We start from the raw sequence: 15,891 nt of genomic DNA on the forward strand, positions 1-15,891 counted from the left end.
TGTGGATATTCTGTAAATGTGCAACAATTCTTACTGAGTTTATAGAACTGAACTTTTTTGCTTCTAGTTTTTAGTTATGACAGTATTATGTATGTTACATATTTTAAAGTACCATGAAAAACACTAACCATTTAATTACTTTGTTTGTTTCCATTTGTACCTTTTACTAAGTGAGAGAACATGCCAGAATAGAAAAAGGGCTTGTTAATAAGTTCAGAGTGTTTTCTTTTGTACTTTGCCTAAAATACTTGTTTTTTTTTTTTTTAATCATTCTATGATGAGTTTTGTTTGCCATTTATTGCTTCTCGAAAGTATACTGTAATGTAAAATATTTTACATTTTTAATTTTTTCTTATTTTTTAGTACTGGGGATTTCTTTTAGTACCAGGTTTACTTTACTACTGAGTTACATCTGCGGACCTTTTTATTTTTTATCTTGAGACAGGGTCTCACTAAGTTGCTTAAGGCCTTGATAATTTGCTGAGTCTGGCCTTGAATTTATGATCCTCATGCCTCAGCCTCCCAAGTTGCTGGGATTATAGACATGTGCCAGCATGCCCAGCTCAGTTTTTCACTTCTTAAAGCACATTTATGAAAGGATTTTCTAAAATTAACAAATCTAGAGCTTTTGTTTTGTTTTGGAAAAATTAGTAAAAATAATATGTATTTATTACACTGTGATTTAAAACATTAGAAACATAATGAAGGTGTTTTATTTCTGTATAGAAAGCTTATCAGAAGTAGTTGGAACAGTCCTTGCCTTCTATATGATATAGAACATGCATTTTTTCTGTGCCTTCATAAATTTTGTATATTTAAATGATTCATGATTCATTTATTAAACTATAGCTAGATTTAGAAAATATAATACCATATATTTAAATAGCATTTGATAATTTATAGATAATTTTCAGACATGTTTTTCTTTGTCACTATGTAATATATCTAGGCAGTACTTACCTCCATTTTACATGTAGTATGACTTTATTTCAAACCAGTAGATTAACTGACTGTTTCAAAACACACAGCTAAAAACCCTAAGGCTTTTTTACTCTAGTTTAGTGTCCTTTCCCCTGTTACCACACTTTGAGTACCAGTACATTAATATACAATGAGTTAGGAATTGGGGTGGGACCCATTAGCTACCTACTAATTAACATTATTTCTCATATATGTGTATATATATATTATATGATTTTTTTTGCCATAACAGGATATGATCATAAATTATTTAAATATAATTTATTTACAAATTTATGAAGTTACAACAGAGTTCTTCCTAAATTTACTCCTGTTACTCTACTTTTATCACCATTAGATAAAACAAACTTGGTATCATAGCACCAGCATCTATATCACACACAGGTTTATTTTTCAAAAAGTGCTTGAAATGAAAATGTTTTTCTTCCTTTCTTCATTCATTCATCTCTCCCTGTCTCCTTTGCTTTCTTCTATTCTTAATATTGTTTCAGTTCACAAGCTCCTGTGGGGACCATATGGTATCTCAAATTAATTTAACTTTGGGTAGCTTTTAATCCTGTTTTTACCCACTTGTAATTAATTCTATTTGTAGTCCATTGAGGAAGTTCCCAGTTAGGTGCCTTTTTATGCTTCTGGTTATTATCTACAGTTATAATTGGTTCATTTTTTTTCTTTTTCTTTCTTTTTTTTTAAGGAAAATCAACATCTTTATCATTTCATTAAATAACTTTGATTCTGTCAAGTTTTAGTGTATCTGCTGAATTTTGGGTTATATGTAATAAAGTATAATTTAAAATATAATTAAATTATAGGCTTTATTTTTTTTCTTTAATTTTTATTGTTGGTTGTTCAAAACATTACATAGTTCTTGACATATCATATTTCACACTTTGATTCAAGTGGGTTATGAACTCCCATTTTTACCCTGTATACTGTAATTCATTTCTCCCCATTGTTTTTTTTTTCCCCTTTCCCCTCACTTCCTCTTGTATGTAATTTTGTATAACCATGAGGGTCTCCTTCCATTTCCATGCAATTTCCCTTCTCTTTCCTTTTCCCTCCCACCTCTCACCCCTGTTTAATGTTAATCTTCTTCTCATGCTAAAATTATAGGCTTTAATAGCAGATCGACCTATGTTTGAATATAAGCTCTCTAATTTACCAGCTGTATGATCATAAATCTGTTTTTTTACTCTCTGAAGCTCAGTGTTCTCATTTGCAAAATGAGAATTAAATGAAAATCATACATGTGTGCACTCATGTATATACATATGCATTATATATGTATGTGTAGTTTCATAGAAAACACATTTAATTGAGGTATCATACACACACCCTTCTGTACTGTTCTTCACTCAGAAATTTTTTCATGGAGATCAATTGTTATGAACCTTCATTTTTTTTCCTGTTTTTTTTTTTTGATAGTAGATGTTGAGTATCTTTTAAGTAACATTTTTTAATGATTTATACATCCAATGTAGGAATGTCCATAAATTGTTTCAGTTTTTATTTTAGAAATAATATTGCATATAATAAAAATATTTCTTATGTACGTAAGTACAATTTAAAATTAATTCCCAGCAGAGGACTCTCAAGAGTCAAAAAGGGTATACCCCTGCTTGGTGTTGGTGCTGCTATCTTGTTTTTCCATAAATTGTATGTGAATATGATGATCTTCGTATACACCATTGCCAAAGCACCATTTAATCAAGTTTCTTAATTGCCTACTGACCTTTTATTTTTATTTTTGTAAGTCTTTTATTTCAACTAAATCTTGTGTGAGACACTTGGCTCAGTCACCAGCACCACAAAAAAGAAAAAAATAAAAAGAATCACTCATTGAGTTTTCCCAGAAACTTATGACATACTATTGTGTTGTATGTATTTGTCCAGTTTACTATCATTTTGTGCCATATAATATTTTGGGTTGATATATTATAATCACACTGTGTGTGTGTGTGTAGAATATGTGTACATATATATATTTATATATATTATGGTTTGCTTACTATTTAATGTATTAGATACTTTAAAAATTATTTTGTGGGTCTGGGGTTGTGGCTCAGTGGTAGAGTGCTTGCCTACCATTCACGAGGCTGGGTTCCATCCTCAGCACCACATAAATGTAAAATAAAGATATTGTGTCCACCTAAAACTTAAGAATAAATATTTTTAAAAAATTATTTTGTTTGCAACGATTTTGTATGGATTACATCTTAAAAGCAAATTCTTAATGTATGTAAAAGTAATTATGCTAAAATGTACTGACTCACCAGATGGACCACGTGTGCAACAACACATTCCCACTAGGAGACCATCTGGATTGAGGATAAGGAGGCACAGTGCGGTAGTCTTCTTACAATTTATTTCTTCAGTGGAAATCAGGCTGTTTAGATTTCTCTCTTTTTGATTCAATTCTAACAAATTATATTTTCAGAATATAATTGAAAAAAATGCAGTTCTAATAGTAAATAATATAGACAAAAATTTTATAGGAGGAATGATTAATGTGCAGGACATATGAAAAGGATTTATTTTAAAAAAATATAAAGCATGTAACAAATGATACAAATTGAAAGTCATATCATGTTCTTGAATAAGAAAACTTAAAATATTTTCTTTTCTCTGAATTAATTGTATTTAAACTCAATTCCTAAGAACATGGCTAAGACGTTTTTTAAGCCTAGACAAGCTGATTCACTTGTTCATATAGGAAAATAAGGACAACTATCCATACATACTGTGGGGAAAAACCCACATTGAAGATCATCCAGCTTCACTAGGTATGAAAACATTCTATAAAGTTTCTGTAACTAAAATAATTACCAACACAAGAATATGTAGATTAGCAGAGCAGAAATAAAATCCAGTAATAGATCGATGTATACATATAAATTTTAGTCACTATTAAGGGCATATAACAAATTAGTGGGGAAATCATACTATTTAATGACTGATATTGGGGCAATTGGATCAAAAGACAAAAAATATGCTGAGAGAAATTATTGTGAAATCATATTATAAAGAGTTAATTTCTTGGGGCTGGGGATGTGGCTCAAACGGTAGCGCGCTCGCCTGGCGTGCGTGCGGCCCGGGTTCAATCCTCAGCACCACATACAAACAAAGATGTTGTGTCCGCCAATAACTAAAAAATAAATATTAAAATATTCTCTCTCTCTCTCTCTTAAAAAAAAAGAGTTAATTTCTTTAATCTCTTTAATTTAAAAAGAACTTTTTTTATTTTTGCCAAGTACATGCTGTACCACTGAGCTATATCCCCAACCCCGAAGAATTCTTATTTCATAAAATTTTATTACACTGATAAAAGAACTAGCAACTCAGTGGAAAAATGGGGAAAAGATATAAGTAGATAGTTTATATAGAGAATGATCTAAATCTCATGGTAAGACAAATATATATTAAAACTAGACCAATATTATCATTGTTTTTTGTTTGGCAGACATCTCAAAACTTTTTCTTTTGTTCCATATGCTAGTTTCATGTGAGGAAAGGGGCATTTGCATGTTGCCCTTTGGAGTCTTCATGAGTAGAATTACCTATGGAGATCATTGTACTTACCTCTAGCATAATTATGAATATGTATGTTCTTTTTGATCCAGTGTTTTAACATCTAAGAATATATTCTATAGATTTATTCTATAAATAAAAAGAGATTATTTATTGCATTTCTTGCAATAGTAAAATGTCAAAAACTACCTGAATGCTAATCAGTATAGAGAATTGGATCGGTAAATTATTGTATAGCCATAATATGGAATCTTATACAGCTACATAAAAGAAAGGAGCTCTATAAATTGACATGGAAAGATCTCTAAATGATATTCCTAGTTTAAAAATAGCAGTATATATCTCATGGGTGCAATATGTTAACATTTGTCTAAAACTGCAAAGGAAAGATATTTGGTGGATTTTTAAAAATTAATTTATTTCTTCTAATTTGTTATACATGACACCAGAATGCTTTTCAATTCATGTTACACATATAGAGCACAATTATTCATTTCTCTGGTTGTACACAAAGTTGAGTCACATCATTCATGTCTTCATTCATATACCTAGGGTAATGATGTTCATCTCATTCTACATCTTTCCTACCCCCATGCCCCCTGCCCTCACCTCCCTCCCCTTTACTATCCTAAGTTCCTTCATTCCTCCCATGCTTTCCCCACCCCCATTAAGGATCAGCATCCACTTTATCAGAGAAAACATTCAGCCTTTGGTTTTTTTGAATTGGCTTACTTCACTTAGCATGATATTCTCCAATTCCTCCATTTACGTGCAAATGGCATGATTTTTCTCTTTTAATGCTTAGTAATATTACATTGTGTATATATGAAACAGTTTATCCATTCTTCTATTGAAGGGCATCTAGTTTGGTTCCATAATTTAGCTATTGTGAATTGTGCTGCTACAAACATTGATGTGGCTGTAGTATGCTGTTTTTAAGTCTTTTGTATATAAACCAAGGAGTGGGATAGCTGGGTCAAATAGTGGTTCCATTTCAAGTTTTCCAAAGAATCTCTATACTGCTTTCCATATTGAGTGCACCAATTTGCAGTTCCATCAACAATGTATGAGTGTGCCTTTTTCCCCACATCTTCATCAACACTTATTATTGCTTGTATTCTTGATAACTGCCATTCTGACTGGAGTGAGGGTTAGGGTTAGGGTTAGTTTTGTTTTGCATTTCTCTAATTGCTAGAGATGTTGAACATTTTTTCATACATTTGTTGATCACATGTATATCATCTTCTGAATGAGAAGTATCTTTCAGTTCCTTAGCCCATTTTTTGATTGGGTTATTTGGTTTTTTTGGTGTGAAGGTTTTTGAGTTCTTTATATATCCTGGAGATTAGTGCTCTGTCTGATGTACATGTGGTAAAAATTTGCTCCCTTTCTGTAGGCTCTCTCTTCACCTCACAGATTGTTTCTTTTGCTGAGAAGAAGCTTTTCAATTTGAATCAATCCCATTTATTGATTCTTGATGTTATTTCTTGCGCCATAGGAGTCTTGTTAAGGAAGTTGGGTACTAATCCAACATCATGAAGATTTAGGTTTACTTTTTCTTCTAATAGGTGCAGGGTCTCTGTTCTAATTCCCAGGTCCTTGATCCACCTGGAGTTGAGTTTTATGCATGGTGAGAGATAAGGGCTTAATTTCATTTTGCTGTATATGGATTTACAGTTTCCCCAGCACCATTTGTTGAAGAGGCTATCTTTTCTCCAATATATGTTTTTGACAACTTTGTCTAGTATGAGATAGCTGTATTTATGTGGGTTTGTCTATGTGTCCCCCATTCTGTACCGTGGGTATACAAGTCTATTTTGGTGCCAATACCATGCTGTTTTTGTTACTATTGCTCTGTAGTATAGTTTAAGGTCTGGTATAGAGGCCACTGCTTCATTCTTCCTGCTAAGGATTGCTTTAGCTATTCTGGGTCTCTTGTTTTTCCAGATGAATTTCATGACTGCTTTTTCTATTTCTCTGAGGAATGTCATTGGGATTTTGACTGGAATTGCATTAAACCTGTATAGTGTTTTGGTAGTATGGTCATTTTGATAATATTAATTCTGCCTATCCAAAAACAAGGGAGATCTTTCCATCTTCTAAGGGCTTCTTTAATTTCTTTCTTTAGTGTTCTGTAGTTTTCATTGTAGTTTTTCACCTCTCATTGATTCCCAACTAATTTATTTTGTTTGAGGCTATTTTAAATGGGGTAGTTTTCCTAGTTTTTCTTTTAGAGGATTTGTCACTGTTGTACAGAAATGCCTTTGATTTATGGGTGTTGATTTTATATCCTACTACTTTGCTGAATTCATTTATTAGTTCTAGAAGTTTCCTGGTGAAATTTTTCAGATACTCTTAGAATCATGTGATACTTTGAGTGATAGGGATAGTTTGGGTTTTTCTGTTCCTACCCATATCCCTTTAATTTTTTTCATCTGTGTAATTGCCCAGACTAGAATTTCAAGGACTATGTTAAATAGAAGTGGTGAAAGAGTGCATCCCTATCTTGTTCCAGTTTTTAAAGGGAATGTTTTCAATTTTTCTTCATTTAGAATGATGTTGGCCTTTGGCTTAGCATAGATAGCTTTTACATTGTTGAGATATATTCCTTTTAGACCTAGTTTTTCTAGTGTTTTGAACATGAAGTAGAGGTGTATTTTGTTGAATGCTTTTTCTGCATCTATTGAGATGATCATGATTCTTATTTTTAAGTTTGTTGGTATGATGAATACATTTATTGATTTCCGTATATTGATCCAGCCTTGCATTCCTGGTATGGCATTCCATTTGATCATGGTGCACTATCTTTTTTTTTAATTGATTTTTTTTTAAAATGCACTACCTTTTTAATATGTTTTTGTATCTGATTTGCCAGAATTTTACTGATAATTTTTACAGCTGTGTTCATTTGAGATTGGTATGAAGTTTTCCTTCTTTGATGTGTCTTTGTCTGGTTTTGGAATCAGGGTGATATGGCCTCATAGAATGAGTTTGGAAGTATTCCCTTTTTTTCTTTTTCATGGAATAATTCAAGGAGTATTGTTATTAGTTCTTCTTTGAAGGTCTTAAAGAATTAAGCTATGAATCCATCTGTTCCAGGGCTTTTTTTGGTTGGTAGGCTTTTGATGGCGTCTTCTATTTCATTGCTTGAAATTCATCTGTTTAACTTGTGTATATCATCCTGATTCAGAGTAGGTAAATCATATGACTCTAGAAATTTGTCAATGTCTTCGATATTTTCTGTTTTATTGGAGTACAAATTTTTAAAATAATTTCCAATTATCTTCTGTATTTCTGTAGTGTCCATCATGATATTTCCTTTTTAATCACAGATTTTAGTAATTTGAGTTTTCTGTCTCCTTTGTTAGCATGGCTAGGGGTTTATCAATTTTATTTATTTTTTTCAAAGAACCAACTTTTCTTCTTTTCGATTTTTTTCAGTTTCTTTTGTTTCAATTTCATTGATTTCAGCTCTGATTTTAGTTATTTCCTGTCTTATACTACTTTTGGTATTGATTTGTTCTTCTTTTTCTAGGGCTTTGAAATTTAATGTTGACTTTTATTTGTTGACTTTTGTTTCCTTTTAAGGAACAAACTCCACGCAATGCACTTTCCTCTTTGTACTACCTTCATAGTGTCTGAGAGGTTTTGATAATTTATATCATTGTTCTCATTTACCTCTAAGTATTTTTTAATGTCTTTGTTGTCTTCTGCCATTGTTCATTCATTAGCATGTTATTTAGTCTCCAGGTGTTGGAGTAGCTTCTATTTTTTATTTTATCATTAATTTCTAATTTCATTCCATTATGATCTGATAGAATGCAGGGTAGTATCTCTACTTTTTTGTTTTTGCTAAGAGTTGCTTTGTGGCATAATATATGGTCTATTTTAGATGAGGATTCATGTGCTGCTGAGAAGAAAGTGTATTCACTCTTTGATGGATGAAATATTCTATGTATTCCGGTTAAATCTAAGTTGATAATTGTATTATTGAGTTCTATAGTTTCTTTGTTTAGTTTTTGTTTGGAAGATCTTATCCAGTGGTAAAAGATGTGTGTTAAAGTCACCTAGTATTATTGTGTTGTGGTCTATTTGACTCTTAAAATTGAGTTTGCTTGAACGTAGATGCTCCATTGTTATAGGGCATATATTTTTTTTTTTATTAAATTATTTGTTTATTCTAACTTGTTATATACATGATGGCAGAATGCAATTCATTTCATAGTACACAAATAGAGCACAATTTTTCAAGTCACTTGTTGTACACAAAGTATTTTCACATCATTCGTGTCTTCATACATGTATTTAAGGTAATGATGTCTAACTCATTCTACCTTCATGCCCTTACTAGGGGCATATATATTTATAATTGCATGTCTTGTTGAATGTGTGGTTGGTTTCCTTAAGCAATGTGTGATATCCTTCTTTATCCCTTTTGATTAATTTTGGCTTGAAGTCTACTTTATTTGAAATGAGGATGGAAAGAAATCCCTGCTTCTTTACATAGTCCATATGAGTGGTATGTTTTTTCCCAGCTTTTCACCCTCAGTCTGTGAATGTCTTTTCCTGTGAGGTGAATCTCCTGAAGGCAACATATTGTTGGGTGTGTTTTAAAAATCTGCCAGTCTATGTCTTTTGATTGGTGAGTTTAGGCCATTAACATTCAGGGTTATTATTGAGACATGATTTGTATTCCTGGTCATTTTAGTTTAGTTTTGGTTTTTAACTTGACTTGGTTTCTCCCTTGATTGGTTTGTGCTTTAGTGTAATACCTCCCTTTGCTGATTTTCATTGTTGTTTTTTGTTTCCTCCTTATGGAATATTTTGCCGAGGATATTCTATACTATAGACTTTTTACTTGTAAATTCTTTCAACTTTTGTTTATCATGGAAGGTTTTTATTTCATCATCAAATCTGAAGCTTAATTTTGCTGGATTCTTGTTTGGTATCCATTTTCTTTCAGAGCTTGGTTATTCTAGGCTCTTCTAGCATTGAGGGCTGGGTTGAGAAATTTGCAAAGATCCTAATTAGTTTCCCCCTATATGTGATCTGATTCCTTTCTCTTGTGGCTTTTACAATTCTCTCATTATTCTGTATGCTAGGCATTTTCATTATAATGTGCCTTGGTATAGATTTCTTGTGATTTTGTACATTTGTTTCCTCTAAGCCTCTTGTATTTGATTTTCCAATTTATTCTTCAGGTTTGGAAAATTTTCTGATATTTTTTTCATTTAATAGGTTGTTCATTTCTTTGGTTTATAACTCTATGCCTTTCTCTATCTCAATAATTCTTCGTCTTTTTATGTTATCCCATAATTCTTGAAAGTTCTGCTCATGGTTTCTTACCATCTTCACTGTGTGATTAACTTTATTTTCAAGAGTATATATTTTGTCTTCATTATCTGGGGTTCTGTCTTCTAAGTGATTTAATCTCTTGGTGATGTTTTTATTGAGTTTTTTATTTGGTTTATTGTTTCCTTCATTTCATTTGTGGGGGTTTGTTTTTGTTGTTGTTGTTTTGTTTTTTTCCAGAATCACTATCTCATTATTGAAATAATCCTTTGCTTCCTATATTTGCTCTCTTATATCATCTTTTAATTCTCAGAACATTGTAATTATGAACATCCTACTCCTTCTTTGACATTTCTTCTGCTGTACTGGCCATGGATTCTAATAATGTGGTATCTTGGTTTATTTGGGGTACTTTCTTCCCTTGTTTTTTCATGTTGTTTGTGTGTCTTCTCTTCTAACAGTGTGTTTCTAAGGTGTTACAGTTTTTACTCTGTAGGTTTGTAGTGTCCCTGCAGGATTCCAGTACGTCTCCTTTAAGGGGAAATCAATATGAATAGATTGTAATGCAAACAATATACAGCCTTAAGTCAAATAGCTCCTATTAAGACATTTATGGTTTTGTCACACTATATAGAAATGGTGATTTTAATTATTATCTACTGTATAAACAGTAGGTTTGCAAAAGGGTGTATAGCTTCTGATGGTGGACAAAGAGAGAACCAGGCGTGGGGTGTAGAATGAGATGTTAAGAAGGTAGGAGGTGAGGGTATAGTTATTAGATCTTAGGAAGTGTGAAAGAGGAATCAAATGAAGTTGGCTAGGAGCAAGAGAAAAGAGAGAAAGTATTTTGGGGGAGACAAGTAAGTGGGAAGACAATAGAAAGAATAAACAAATAAACATAAAAATTAAGAAAAACAAAATGTAAAAACAGGAGATAAAAGAATATACAACACAACTATAATATTGCTATTCAGACATCCCAGTCCCCAGTAGACTGATCCAGGAAAATTAAAGGATTGTTTCTGTTGGAGTTCACTTTGAGGCCTGCTTGTGTGATGTGGGTGCCTGGTCTTATCTCCTTATATTGCCTGTAGACCTCAAAATTCCTGGTCTCTAATTTAGTCTCTTAACTGTATCTCATCTCCTCCCTTTCTACTTCCAAATCAGGAACCTCTCTCTCACAGGCTTGCACACACCTGTTGTGGAGAGCTGTTTTGTTTGGGGCAGATCAGGACCAGGTTTTGTAAGCTAAGGATTGGCCATGTAGCTGCAAGCACTGTGCTGGTTTTGTGGCTGCAGAGAGAGGGGGGAGTCAGGGGACTATAGGTATCTTGATATTGCTTCTAGGCCCCAGCTGGTATCCCAAGCTGGAGGTATCACAAATGAAGATGGCGATGGCAGTAGCAGTGATAACCTAAGTTGGTGACAAAAGTGTCCCAAGATGGAGGCAGCTGCTTTCAGAGGTCCAACCGGGCAGTGGTGTTGGGCATCGTGTTTGGAGATGCAGCTCTGTGGAATGCAGTGTTGTGGCTGGCGGCTGTCTCCAGACCCTGTCCAGTGTTCCCAGGTGTAGGCAACTATGGCATTGGTTGCAGTGCCCAAGATGGAGTTACCAGGAGAGCCCCAAGCTGATAGATGTGTAGCCACACGAGATCAGCAGCCGGCTAGGGTTCCCACGTGGGCAGGTGGCCAAGGGTCCTGTTCAGATGCTGAGGCCAGGGGACCTGTGTGGACACAGCAGCCAGGATTCCTGTGCAGGAGCTGTAGTAGATTCTTAAATACATAAAAATTTCTTGAAGGATACATAAGAAATGTATTTTTTAAACCTGCATGAATATATAACCTAGTGATAAAATGAAATACTTGGTCAGCAGTATAATAAATTCTTACAGATATGTTGTTCTTTTTGTTACTTACTATTAGAATAAAAAATCCAGAGCTCCATGTGATTTTTCCCCTCCCAATCCCTGCCCTCACCTCCAAGTGACCTCTTTCCCACCAAGCTCAGCCATATGGGCCATCTTGCTTTGCTTGGGATCTTATGCCTTGTATTAAATATCATTCTTTCCATGGATGGAATATATTTCCACAGATCTTTGCATGACACACTCTTTTAAGTCTTTCAGTTCTCTGCTTACACATATTCAAAAAGTATTCCCAGGGGCTGGGGTTGTAGCTCAGTGGTAGAGCACTTGCCGAACATGTGTGAGGCACTGGGTTTGATTCTCAGCACCACATAAATAAATAAAGTTATGGTGTTCATGTATAGCTAAAAATATATATTTTAAAAAGTATTCCCAGAGCTGTCTAAAAGTTTAAAGGGGTATATGCCCTTTCCTCTGCTTTAACCTTGACTTTACTCAATGTTTCTTTATAACATTTCTAACATTATTTTATATTCTTTTATTTATTCATTGTTAATTTCTCCAAGAAGTTTGCATGTATCATTAAGACAGAGATTTGGTCTTATTAGTTGATGCACTTAGCAGTGCTTACTCTGTACTTACATTAGAAGGGCACTATAATAACTTTGTATTTAGGACAAGCATATAGGACTTTTTTTAGTGCTTTGATAATGAAAGATTTAAAGCACTAAGGTTTTCAGTAGTTTCACAGCATAGTTTACTTCCAAGTGTTGTTTTGTTTAATATGTTTCCTGGGTGACTTGTTTTTATTTTTTTCTGTGACCTGAGCAGGTTTCAATATGTACTATTCCAAGAAAAACGTAAAATTCTTGATTTTAGAAATAATTGCTTCCCACCTACTTTCAAATCATCTTAAACTTCGGATCTTTTAAATACTTTCTTTCACTAATAATGGAATATTATTTTTATAACCTTAATCTTCAAGTTACTGAATTCTGCAGAGGCTTTTTTCCCCCCTATGGTTGTTGTATTTGTTCTGTTAAAATAAGATATTCAATTTGAGATGGGGGGGGAAATGGTCATTTTCTACATTCTTGATTTCTTTATAATGATTATTAAATTGTTTTGGATCAGACTGTTTTGCTTAATTGTTTCCACTCAAAGTTGAAAAAGTTTTTATTTTTTTTAATTTAGAATTACTGAGCCTAACTTTGAACATATGGACAAAAAGGAAATTAAAAACAATAATTTTCTATCAAGAAGTCTATAGAAATTACTTGTTTCATATAAAATATCTCTTAAATTTAGCAATGTTTTGCCTAATTGTAATAGACTATGGCCATTATATTGTTACTAATTTAAAACAACCCATTGTAATATCTTCAGTTTCCTTAAGGAGAAAATACCATATTTGAACAGTGAACTTTAAAATTTTTATCATATTCTGTATCTACCCAGAAACACCATATTGTACGAATAGAGTTTGAACTAGAAGACCTTTGTGATAATGTCTTTTTTTTTATTACCCCAGGTGGTGTTGGATGTTGGATGTGGAACTGGAATTCTCTCTATGTTTGCTGCTAAAGCTGGGGCAAGGAAAGTTCTTGGAGTTGATCAATCTGAAATACTTTACCAGGCAATGGATATCATAAGGTAGATATACTTTTAAGGCTTGCAGATTTGTTCTAAACTTGGACAATTATTTAATAGATTTTCTTGTCTGTAGTAGCTACCAAATACAGACTGTTACAGACTGGAAAGCTTTTGTCTAGAATAATAAGATTTTAAATTGGATTAAGCTAGTCACTTTTGAATTGAGTGGTGCTGGGTAATGTTTTCAAGGATGAGAATTATTTTTATATTTTCTTTCCCTTTTTACTTATGGTTAATTCTAAAAGAAAATTAGAAATTACCTCTGGGCGTAGTGGTGCATATGTGTAATCCTGGCAAACCATGAGGCTAAGGCAGATGGGATGCAGGTTTGAGGCCAGCCTCAGAAACTTTCCAAGATTCTTAGCAACTTCCCGCGACCTTGTCTCCAAATAAAAGGACTGAGTATGTAGCTCAGTGTTAAAGCTTTCCTGGGTTCAATCTCTAGTACCCTTTAAACATAAAAATAAAATTAGAAATTACTGATATTTGTGGTGATATTGACAGAATATTCTCTAGGTAACTAAATATTTATTTATTTTTAATATTTTAGTTGTAGATGAACACACTACCTTTATTTATATATTTATTTTTATGTGGTGCTGAGGATTGAACCCGGTGTCTCACACATGCTAGGCAAGCCCTTAAGCACTGAGTCACAACCCAGTCCCCTAACTAAATATTTATATCATAATGTTTTCTTTAGCAAATATTTAATAGATTTTCTTGTCTGTAGTAGCTATCAAATACAGACTGTTTTAGTAAAGCTTTTGTCTAGAATAATAAAACTAAGAGAGATATCTCCTTCTTTCGTAACAGTATTAGCCCTTTTACTTTTTTTTCTTACATAAGTTCCACAATGGCTTACAAGTAAGGCAAAGTGGATTTAGTTTATCCCCTAACACTTAATTTTAGTACTTAGGTTAATCAGTCTTAATTGATTTTACAATTGGCTTATATACTCATAAGAAAGACAGTTTACAACCTGTTAATCAGAAGAGTTGTTTTATTAATGATAGTTACAGAAAGGCCCAATATGCAAGAACAGATAAATATGAGAAAAGAGTTCAAGAGAGTAGAGTACAAAATGAAACTAAAGCTTTACCTTTTATATCACAGAAGAATAGAAATTGTAAAACAGAATACAGAAAAGTTTAATTTTGACAGGATAGTTGTAATAAATGATCATTTTTTAAAAAATAACCAAATGTAAAGTATTTTTTTGAGGCATTGATGCCAAGCCTCACATACAACTACTACTATTAACTGTTTTCTATTGTATGTTCCAAACCAATTCTATAGTATTATACATGTGGATGGTGGTTGTACTACTATTAACTAACAACCTTAATAATTACTGCTAACATTAAGCAATTACATGCCAGCCACTTTGCAAAAGCACCATAAAGGAATTAAATTTTTAAAACAATCTTAGGAAAAGATTGTTTTAAACAACCCTATTTTATAAGTGAAGAAACTAAGCTTAAAGAAGTAATTTACCCATTTTTATAAAGCTAATTAATGAAAGAGCCAAAATTAGAATTCAAGTCATATGATTCCAAATGCTGAGATAAGTATGCTATACTACCTCCTCACTGACTGATGAATCAGTAATTGGAGGTCTTAACAATAAATTGTTTCCTGCATACTCTTTTAAAAGTCTGTTCACAAACAGAACAATTTATTTTGCCCCACAATGTGAATTTTACTATTTCAAATGGAAGGAAAAGGAGAGATGCATATGAACTATATGAAAATAGCTACTATTTCACAACATAAAAATGGCACAGCAGAACATTTCTGAAGAAACAGTACAAAATGTTGGCCTATCGAAAACAAAAAGGCTTGTTTTTCACAAAACACTGATGAGGGCTAAGATTTATTATAGCAAAGTTTACAGTGCAGGAATAGCAGGTAAAAAGATACCCATAGGCTAAGAGGTCACAGACATACTTCAAGACATCCCTCTTTACAACCCAGCTTCAAATCTCAAGACACATGAGATCTTAATACACAGAGAAGTTTGCTGAGTCTTAGTGTCTTTAGTTCTCAAAGAGTGCTATTCATGTAGGTATAAATCTGACATGTTACCAGCCATAGTACAGATCTGAATCAGACACCAGGTGTGTATCATGAATCTTCTGTTTACTTTTAAACATATAGTCATTCTTGTTTATTTAGACCCACTGCTTTAGGCTAATAACATCATTTGTTACCCAGTAATAATGTTGAATGTTCTAAGAGCTCTCTTAAAGATTGATCAATCATTGCCATGCCTATGGGGATAACATAGTAGGACAGATCTCCTGGTAATTCTTAAAGATCCAAATTAAAAACCTGGGATTCTTATTTGATCTTTCTTTCTCCTTTACCCAGCATATCTGTTGGAGACATAATTCTTTTAATTGAGAATCCTTAATGTTTCTCAAATCTGCCATGTTCCATCCTTGATGTTTCACAAATCCATATCTTTATTAATATTTCTGTATCTCTTATTTGAATGGATATAGCTGCTCTTAATAATTTCTTGAGTTGTTTCTACTTTGTCTTCACTTCCCAATGCTTCCTGTGGTAG

At 32.9% G+C, this 15,891-nt stretch overlaps 1 protein-coding gene across 2 annotated transcripts in view; it reads left to right on the forward strand.

Moving 5' to 3' along the window:
- Positions 1-15,891, forward strand: part of PRMT3 (protein arginine methyltransferase 3) — a 139,779-nt gene that overhangs the window by 19,255 nt on the left and 104,633 nt on the right. For both annotated transcript variants that reach the window (XM_081278815.1, XM_081278816.1), the window contains exon 9: positions 13,198-13,319. In XM_081278815.1, coding sequence (XP_081134941.1) covers positions 13,198-13,319 — 122 coding nt within the window. The remainder of the gene's footprint in view (positions 1-13,197; positions 13,320-15,891) is intronic.

This window comes from Spermophilus citellus (assembly GCF_964194105.1).
Source record: "Spermophilus citellus genome assembly, chromosome: 2".
Lineage (NCBI taxonomy): Eukaryota > Metazoa > Chordata > Mammalia > Rodentia > Sciuridae > Spermophilus > Spermophilus citellus.